Raw genomic sequence first — 9,885 nt, 5'->3', positions numbered from 1 at the left:
CTTTGTCCCTCAACATTTACCTTAATGTCGAAACAGCCTTCTTATTGTAATGTGTAGGCATTTCAGTGATTTCACTGGAACGAAGACTTGACCTTGTCCCTTGAGGAGAAGAGTAGAGAAGGGGATCTAAATTCTACGGGAAAAGCTACGGGTCTGAGGTATGATCTCTCGCACTCTCTTAACACTCTGTTTGGTTGCCGCGAAAATCTATTCATTAGGATTAGAAAAAAAAAAATTAAAACAAGTTTGTCCAATCTCAGATCTCTTACTGCTTCAGGCCCCGAGAAAAGAGAACCAAAAAAAAAGAAAAACTCTTGCAATCAAACAGCTAGATAGGGTTTTCTCAATCGGGTGCCTTTGTCAATGCATATGAGAAAGAATTTGGGTTCGTTTGCTCTTTTTAAATGTGAAGATATGCGTACATTTTATTTGACGTTCGGACGAGGAAATGATTTGCTTTTTCTGTTTGTAGGGTTGTTTATGGGCTTGTGGATTTGAGAGTTGGCTGTCATCGTTGTTATGTTTATTGAATAATATTGCTGATTGTTCTTCTTAATTGTCTTTGCTACTTGGAAGTCCATGGCAGGGGCAGGGAGTTCCATGCTCTATTCTTTCCTTCTATTCATGGTCATTCTCTCACTTCAAGAAGTTTACAGAGGGAAGTTAGCGTCGTCTGAGCTGTTTACCATACTCGGGGGGTTCACCAGTTCTCTTGTATTTCTTGTGCTGCTGACTGTGAGTTCTAGAGCTCCTCTAAACTATAAATTTTTGCAATCAACAATTTAATTCAATTTTAATTTGCAATGTCCATTCTACTTTCAAAATCAGTGTCAAAATTAACTAATTAGTGGATTGGGGTGAGAAGGAAATTACAAATTAACGTGCACAACTATGCTAAGTCTGACAGATTAGTGCACAGCACCTCCCCACTAATCTAACACTAATTTGGAGCATCTTGTACATGCTTTCTTACTTAAGAGTTACTCTGTGAAGTTAGCAGTGTTTTTGAAATTTTGACCTTCAGCTTTTTTCTTTCATGAATAATAACAATGTCTGAAGATGGGGGAAGGAGGGGGATGGGGGGACCCCATGGACAAAAAATGTTTACCAATAGAAGCTGTTACTCTATGGGACTGTTGGTAAGAGGGATTCTGCTCCATGGTTAGACAATTTGAATGAAATATTTAAAAACAAAAGCAAATGAAGTAATCATCGCAGCACTATAGATAAGTACATGCATACGTGCATGCATAACTATACATGTTATGAAGATGTACGTGCTTCATCATGCATGCACTTCTTTGTACATGTATATGTGCATGCTTAATTGTTCATTATTTCTTTATGCTCTAGAATAAATTGGCAACTGATTTATTCAAAAGCATGCATGACCATACATGTTGTGATGTAGATGTACGTGATTGATCATGCATGCACTTCTTTGAACAAATCAAAAGCTGAGCTCGCATATGATGTAGTCATTTCTAATGTATGAACTCATACAATTGATTGAACATATCAATTTAAATTGATTGATTCTCTTCTTGCAGTTCATTGGAAATTTCCAGGAAACATGTGGCATGAGGACTGGGTGGGGTGCTGGTGAGTGTGCTTTAGCTTCATATATTGTTTGCTTAATGAGACATTATGTGTTGAAGTCCATCTGAATGATATAGATTGGATCCTTTTCAGTTTTCCTACCCATTACACTATATTTTACCCAGTCAAAGACATTTTGTCCGCATGGCATTAATCAAGTAGGATCTTACTTTACTAGTCTTTGGGCATCATAGTCTGCAAGCATGGTGCATGTATTTACCATGTCTGTCAAGTCCACTGCTTGCCCATGCCCATTTAGTGCTCATGTGTATACATCTGAGCCACCATCCATAAGCCTGGTTTTATGTGACTGTGTGTGCATATGTCTCTGCTTATCTGCCAATAGTACCAAGCTCACCCCCCATGTTTGTGCTTAACATGGGCATGGGTGTCTGCCAGTTTTGGACAACATCGTGCATGACTTGGGTTTTCCCCCCGAATCCTACTAGCTTTTGTGAGCGCTTGCATTATAGCTAAACTAGAGCCTTCGTGATAGTATAGACTTGTAGAGTATTGGAACTTTATATATCATTAATTGTCAAATTTGCATTCCCCCCCCCCCCCCCCCCCCCCCACACCCCCATTTTAAGATTGAATTACTTATAATTTTTTTATTTATTTCAAGTTTAGCCCATTTGAAAGAAAGGAAAAGCAAATAGAGGATCTTTACTTGATGAAATTTTGTCCAAAAATTCCAAAGGCCAATAATCAATTCAGGCATTGCCTTTTCGAAATTAATTTTGTAATTAATGCTCTCTTTACTAATATGGATTTCACAATTACATTCAAAGGCAGCCAGAGGTCCACCGAAAATGAACATGAAAAGTTAGGGACTCCATCATCCAAAGTGCTGTTTTTTTTCTTCCTAAGCATCATCCCAAGTGCTGTTTTTTCTTCTTAATAGCTTCTGAAACTTGTAGCACCTTGGGCTTTTAACAATTTTAATAATCACGTGAAGATTCAACAGCAAATTGGAACTCTAGGCTTCCTTTTTAAGTGTCACTGTGTACCAACAATCATTACTTGCAGGCTTCTGATAAGTTGCTATATCATTCTTACAATAATAACTGAAGCAATTCTGTTTACCTCTCTTTTGCAGTCATAATAGCAGAAGCAGTTGCTCTGATTGCTGCTAGCACAGTCCATCGAGTTTGTATCACAACATGGTATGCATTAATTATGAAATAGGGTTCACTACTTTTTCTTGGGATATTCATATGAATGTATACATCAGGGAATATATTTGAAAGCATTCTCAACACTAGTTCGTTTGATATGATTTATGTATTTATCAGGGTTTTGCCTCTCTACCCTTTTTTTGAAATTTATTTACTTATAAAAAAAAAAAAAAAGGTGTATTTTTGATAGAATGCAACTAAATAAAGGAAAAATAATTAATCTAAGTGGGAGAGACATTATTTTGAGTTAAAGGGGCAATGTCTTTTTATTCATGTAAAATATATTTTTTGAGGAGCCAGGGTGGGCAATTCCCCCCACCCTTGGCTCTGCCAGGGAAAAGAAAGATTCATTTTGTCTTGCTGGTCTGTGAAAAGAAAAAAGAAAGGCTCATTTTGGATGCCTTGGCTTCAGAGATAATACAGATAATTGTAGATCCTAGGATCCTCATTGAATTGAATTTAGAACAATTGCAATGGATATCTAGAAATGTTTAGACTGGCAGATTAAGTAGAATTTCAACAATAGGAAAGTGATAATTTTTTACCCAATCAATATTATAGATTGCCATTCTGTTTCAAATATCTTGAGAATTTCATATTGACGACATTTTTTATGTCTCATATTTCCGTGCAGTTTCTTGTTCTCAGCTGGATTTCTGTATGAGGTCAACAAGCTTTCTGGGATGGTGCTCACCAAAAGTGAATCAAAATCAAAAAGGATCTGAGATTGGAAATGAGTTTATGATGATCTGCCATTTTGATTTTTTTTTACTGTTTCTCATGGTTTTCAAGTATCATATGGACATTTTATCTAAGAAGACGGAAGCGTATCATTTAAGATGTATCAGGTATTTTGACAACACTGGCCATTTTTGCCCATAGGTGCCTATTTATTGGACAAAACTCTATCCAGTCCTGCTACAAGGTTGCCGTTTGGTAGCATTGTGAGAACTTGTACTCAAGAAGGGTTATTCTTCTACTTTTAATCAGGACTTATACATGAGAAAGAGAAATGTTAGGAATACTAACTTTTTTACTGACAAATAGATACTAATATGATGTGGAACTTATTTCTTGATATTCGTAGCATTTTTCTGTGATTGTTTTGATCATCAACAATAAATAAACTCCACATCATGTTAGTACTCATTTGTTAGTAAAAAGGTTAGTACCTCTAGCATTTCTTCACGAGAAAACATGATAATGCTCTGTTAGTATTAAATGTGCCTTTTTAGACTAGTATTAATATATGATCATGAACTAGAAATTCGCATATTTATATTTCACTATGTAATTTTCTCAAAAAAAATCAAAGAGTAAGCAACATAAATTAGTGGTAACAACATCAAGCCTAGAAACCAACAACTAGCATTTGCAGCGAAGAAATGTCTATAAATGTTTGGTGGGGTTTCAACCTTTGGTGGGTTTGGCACCGATGATGGAGGTAGTTTAGCTGTTGGCATTGACAGCACATTGGCACTAATACTAGATGCTATGCTCTGGCTTCGGCTCTAGCAGGGTAGACTTAGGCGGCAATGGATTTTTGGTGTTTACGCCTTAGGGCCTGTTTGAGTATGTGTTTGACAGGCTTAAAAATCCGTTTTAACATTCAATAAGTTTGTTTGAAAAAAGAAAAGAAAAGAGTATCCGTTTGGTAAAAAAAGAAAAAACGCTTCTAATGATCCAAAAAACTTTAAAATTATCAAAACGTACTTTTGACAAAAGTTTAAAAATGAAATTTATGCCGAAAAACGTTTTTTTGACTTAAAAGCTCTATTTTTCAAATATAATCCTAAAAATCTAGTACAAATATTTATGTGCGATTTGCCTCATTGCTACAAGTTCATTTTCCTCATATTAACACGTTCCTTGTTGAAGGACAGTTCCCTCATTCATATGTATTAGGCAACTAATATCAATTGGCAATGTAGGCGGCAAATATGAAAAATCAATTACATTTGTTTGATCACATATGGTTAATAATACTTAAAAGACAAATCTATATAGTTCATACAAACACATTCCGAGTTTGTGCGAGTTACCGGTCACTTTTTTCCTTTTAATCTGGAAACTTGGAAATCATTTTTACTCTTTCCCACTTCGTTATCTTTCATCAAGTCACCTCATCAAATGTATAACTTCCTGATCCTTTCAATTGATTTACATACTCTGTAATGTCCTCTATGGTGCCATCAACAATGATCTGCTAGAGGAAGAATCAATTGTCAGTAAGGATGATTTCACTAGTAAAAACATATTGATTGCTCAAAAACGAATTTTAAATCAGGTTTTGAATGGAAAACATTAAACTAGGCAATCCAATCAAATGCTAAAAAAATCCAGAGTGATGGAGGGAAGAGCACAGACCTGCAAACCACTTGCACGCTGGATCAACAATATAAGCAGCTCTAGTTTTAATATGTTGCTAGCCATGGCTTCTCAATCACATAAAGGCTCCTTGACCAGAAGGTTCATTTTCTCCTGAAGAAATTTGAGTACATCTTCTCTTCCTTCCTTTATAAGCAATTGTCTCAACCTCCCAAATGTCCCACCTGCTGGTCGGATTCCCTTCTCTGTCATCCCTTCCAATAACACAAAAGACTTAGTAACATCCCCCTTCTTGCACAATCCATTTATAAGAACCGAAAATGTATGCATGCTTGGGACAAATCGCTTCAACTTCATGTACTTCCACACTTTAAGAGCCATATCCAGCTCATCGCTTTCACAAGACAGCTTTGTCATCATTGTATATGTGTCTGCATCTGGTTCACATACCTTGATCATCCGGCGAAAGATTCTAGATGCCTCATCAGCCTCTCCCCGGACTATCAAACTACGTATAATAATGTTGAAAGTCCTTGAATTGGGAGTAACTCCCTTGCATTTCATATCATTTAAGACCCTATACACTTTCTTTAACTTGTTTACTTTACAGAAAGCACTAATCAAGGCATTGTACGCTGCCACATCAGGCTGAATTCCATGTCTTTTCATCTCTAAGAACATACCTACAGCATCTTCAATCCGGTTTTCTATCCCATATGTATGAACCAAAACACTATAAATGAAAGATGTTGGCTTGCAAGTCCCAGTAGCCATCTTCTTAACGATTTCAATGGCTTCATCAACTCTTCCTGCCTTGCAAAGAACGTCAACCATGATGCCAAAGGTCACTATATCAGGGTCGCAACCCATGTCAACCATTTCCTGGAAAATCTCCCTTGCCTTGGGCAGATTTGGAGACCTTCCCCACCCCTCAAGCAATATACTGTAAGTCTTTGAGTCAGGAACAAATCGATCTTTCATACTGTCAAAGATCTCCTGAGCCTTCCTCACATTCTTGGACTTGCACAAGGCACTTAGAAGGCCATTGAATGCTGCAAGATTTGGGGGGATATCATATTTCTCCATGACATTGAATGTGTAAACTACCTCCTCCACCTTCTGAGCGGAGGCATACTTTCTCATTATAATGCAAAATGTCTCAACATTTAGCATGCTCTTGTTCCTCATAGAATTCACAAGATCCCACATGATCTGATACTGCCTTATCTTGGCCAGGGACTGGATCATGGTGTGGTAAGCCCTGACACTGTGCACATAATTTCGTTGTCTCTCAGCCCATTCAAAGAACCGATATGCCAACATACCAGCATTCTCGAATCTCTTGAGGACATCCTCAACTATATCTGGAGAAACTCTAATTCCACTTTGATTAAGTGCAGTATCAAGAGCTAATGCCGGGCAAGACATCATAGTTTCACAAATTCTTTTCATTGGATCTGAAACCTCTCTTGTTAGTTCACTTGAACTGAACATTCTACCTAACATCATCCCTCTCAAAAATAGATTCTTGCGGCAGTTGCAAATTTTAATCATATTGTCGAACAGAACTGAGAATCACAGTTCACCTGAAGCACTGAAAATAAAATGAGTGACATTAATATCATGGTTGAATATTCAAAGAAAATTACCCTCACCCTCTTGGGCGGTTTCTTCCTGATCATCTGCACCACAAGGGGAGTGTGGAAATATCTTAACATTAGTCATTACAAACTGACACATTGATATTTGATATCGCAGCGTATTTGTAGAAAAAAGACTGACAACATTAGTCATTACAAATTAATATATTGACTACTCTACAGACGGATAGGTTCATTTAAACTCTGAAGAGGCAACTGCACTCTATCATTATCGAACTGAATAAAGAACAAGGTAGCATCCATTCGCTAGGCCATTTGAACATGCTAGCAAACGATCCAGAGACGTCCGTTCGCTAGTCTGTCCGAATGGGCTTTCAAACTGAGAATAAAAGTCACGTTTTCTTTAAGAGCGGGTAAAGAAAACGCTTTTTCGGGTGGGTTCATGTTAAAAACAAAAAAATTCACTGAGGTAACATTTATCAACAAGAACCTATGCACATTTTAGATGGTTACAAATATGATCATCTTCTATCTAACATTACAGTCGGTGTGATTTCAGAGTTGAATTAATTCCATAAAATTGGAAAAACTAAATTCCAGACTTTCCAGTACATATCAATAGCCATGCACCTTTGAAGATCTGGGTTTTCCAGTCTACTCTGTTATCGTACTGGAGCTCATAAACTCTAGTGCAGAGAAGATCTAAATGACTCGTGACTAGGCGGCAATGGCCTGTCTGTTAATCTAGGAATCTCAATGTCACCCTCCAACATCTTAAGCGCCACAGCAATGGTAGGCCTAAAAGCCATCATAACATGAGCACAAAGCATCCCCACAAGAACAAACCTCTCCATCACAGCTTTTGGCCCTTCTTTTCTTATCCCCTCATCGAATATTTCTTCCACTTTTCCTGATTTTGCAAGCATCCAAGCCCAGTCCGTGATCAACAGCACTGCAGAATTTGATGTGTCCAGCACTTTCCTCCCACTCATAATCTCCAGAATCACAACCCCAAAGCTGTAAACATCGCTCTTCTCTGTTAGTTGCCCGTACAGAGCATACTCTGGCGCCAAGTAACCGTGCGTGCCGGCAACTCTGGTGGTGAGATGAGACTCGCCTTCGTTGCTTTGCTTGGCCAGGCCGAAATCTGCCAGTTTGGCCTTCATTTCCGAGTCAAGAAGTATGTTGGTGGGCTTTATGTCTCGGTGATAAATCGCCGGTTTTATTCCATAATGCAAGTAAGCAAGCCCTTTGGCGACATCAAGAACTATGTTCTTGCGCTGAGGCCATGTCAATTGCTTTCTGCTCTGTTCATACAATTGATCACCAAGGCTGCCGTTTGACATGAAATTGTAGACCAAAAACCTCCTCTTTCCTTTCAGATTGTCGCTCGTAACGCAGCAGCCTCGTAGGGAGAGAAGGCTTCTGTGTCTTATTTTGCTAATGATCTCAATCTCATTGCAAAAATCTTCGTCCCCTTTGGAATCCAAATCAAGAAGTTGTTTCACCGCAACCAAATTCCCATCTGCAAGAGTTCCTCTGTAAACAACCCCATGTGCGCCTTGACCGATCAAATTCCTCTGACAAAACCTGTTCGTGGCTCGCTCCAGCTCCGACACGTGAAACCATTTTGCGCCCGTGTTGGGTAATACGCTGGCTCTGAAATTGCTCACATATTCTTCATGCAAAGCCTGTTGCATTTCTTTCTTGCGCCGTTTTCTATACAGGATGATCACTCCGACAGCAAGCAGAACGCCGACAAGAGAACCCGACAATCCAATAATCATGTTCCTGCTCAAATGGTTCGATGACTTGTCTGTCGCTGAGGCTGACAATGGCAAGCCTAGAACGCAGGAAGCAGTGCTGGCGTTCTTCGGGCCGTACTCGTTAACAATTCCTGCAGCGTATAAGATTGTGAAGTAGAAGCATTTTGTGCCGTTCCGGTCTAAACTGGTCAGCTGGGAAGCCACCTTCACGCGAGCTTCCAAGCAGGAGCTACACCGAATGAAACCTGTCAGAAATATAAATTAAACTTTTTAATCAAAAATTTTGAGTTCTTCTCTGTTTAGATTCTGAATTATCATGCGATTTGAGAAGACTTTCTAATATTCAAATTCTTTTAATTTGGACACCGAATTTTCAATTTCTGTTAATTTGAATCATTTTGTCAAATTTAAGACGTTAAAAATAAGACAATGACATTAATACCCCTATTTTTTTTATAAATTCCAGTTAAAAGTTAACAAACCCTGCATTATATGTAAATGGGCTCACCGGTTAACTCTCCCTTGCAGAAATCTTCCAATGGAGTCATTGAACCGATCTTTTGATTCCAATCTTGGGCTGTTATGATTCCAGCACAACTAGAACGGTTAGCGACGAACTGGGTTGAGTTTTGGAAGCAGCGAGGGACGACAGAGGGCTGGATCGACAAGGCGGCGAGCTTGGTTTGGAGATCGGCGAGGCAAGAAGATGAAGAAGCTGCGTCTGGGAGTTGGAACATGGAGGTTTCTTTGAGGTGTTGAGCAAGCCCCATGTCGATGAGGCTGAGAAGGGTCTGGCAGCAGTATTTCCCGTTGGGGTCCAGGCAGGATGAAGTGTCCCATGGGAATGTTTCCACATAGCTGAGATCTATGGGGCACGATGGAGCAGCTGAATCAATTGATAAAATGATGAAGAACAAGAAGAACAAGAGAAGGAAAGAGGAGGAGGAGGACATCCCCATGTTCTCTTGACTTGGTGTGATTCAAAAACATTCAACCACTAAATGTGACTTTGAACATTAAACTATTTAATGGCGGCTGAAGTCAAAAAGGTTTGTGGGTCAAACTCCAGTACTATAAACTAAAGGTATATATATATATATATGGGGATTAAGATCCCTTGCGATTTAAAAAATCAATAAATAAATAAATTATGTAATTTTGCTTATTTTTATGTATGAAAACGCTCATCTATTAAAAATGTGATATGTTACCGTTGAGAATTTAATATATTTTCATCAGCTTCTTATTTATCGTTGAGAACTTAGTGTATATATATATATATATATATATATATATATATATATGTTGCAAATGAAGTAATCATCGCAGCACTATAGATAAGTACATGCATGCATACGTGCATCCATAACTATACATGTTATGAAGATGTACGTGCTTCATCATGCATGCACT

The 9,885-nt window shown here is 38.3% G+C and overlaps 2 protein-coding genes and 1 pseudogene across 3 annotated transcripts; 1 reads left to right on the top strand and 2 right to left on the bottom strand.

Moving 5' to 3' along the window:
* Positions 1 to 49: 49 nt before the first annotated feature.
* Positions 50 to 3,712, top strand: LOC132183860 (keratinocyte-associated-like protein). Its single transcript, XM_059597317.2, has 5 exons — positions 50 to 158; positions 577 to 735; positions 1,551 to 1,602; positions 2,699 to 2,765; positions 3,412 to 3,712. Exons 2-5 carry the CDS (start codon positions 580 to 582, stop codon positions 3,500 to 3,502), a joined length of 366 nt encoding a protein of 121 aa, XP_059453300.1. The 5' UTR covers positions 50 to 158; positions 577 to 579; the 3' UTR covers positions 3,503 to 3,712.
* Positions 3,713 to 4,741: 1,029 nt separating this feature from the next.
* Positions 4,742 to 6,848, bottom strand: LOC132184964 (pentatricopeptide repeat-containing protein At1g77360, mitochondrial pseudogene; annotated as a pseudogene). Its single transcript, XR_015912903.1, has 2 exons — positions 5,145 to 6,848; positions 4,742 to 4,980 (listed from the first exon to the last, which is right to left on the bottom strand). The product of XR_015912903.1 is annotated as a pentatricopeptide repeat-containing protein At1g77360, mitochondrial pseudogene (transcript).
* Positions 6,849 to 7,242: 394 nt separating this feature from the next.
* On the bottom strand, positions 7,243 to 9,454 carry LOC132184982 (putative receptor-like protein kinase At1g11050). Its single transcript, XM_059598789.2, has 2 exons — positions 8,981 to 9,454; positions 7,243 to 8,717 (listed from the first exon to the last, which is right to left on the bottom strand). The coding sequence occupies exons 1-2, from the start codon at positions 9,429 to 9,431 to the stop codon at positions 7,393 to 7,395; spliced, it is 1,776 nt and encodes a 591-aa protein (XP_059454772.2). The 5' UTR covers positions 9,432 to 9,454; the 3' UTR covers positions 7,243 to 7,392.
* Between the last annotated feature and the right edge of the window lie 431 nt (positions 9,455 to 9,885).

Source organism: Corylus avellana, chromosome 7, assembly GCF_965113065.1.
Source record: "Corylus avellana chromosome 7, dhCorAvel1.hap1.2, whole genome shotgun sequence".
In the NCBI taxonomy this organism is placed as follows: domain Eukaryota; kingdom Viridiplantae; phylum Streptophyta; class Magnoliopsida; order Fagales; family Betulaceae; genus Corylus; species Corylus avellana.
Note: the sequence above shows the minus strand (reverse complement) of the source record. Positions and strands in the feature narration are given on the sequence as shown.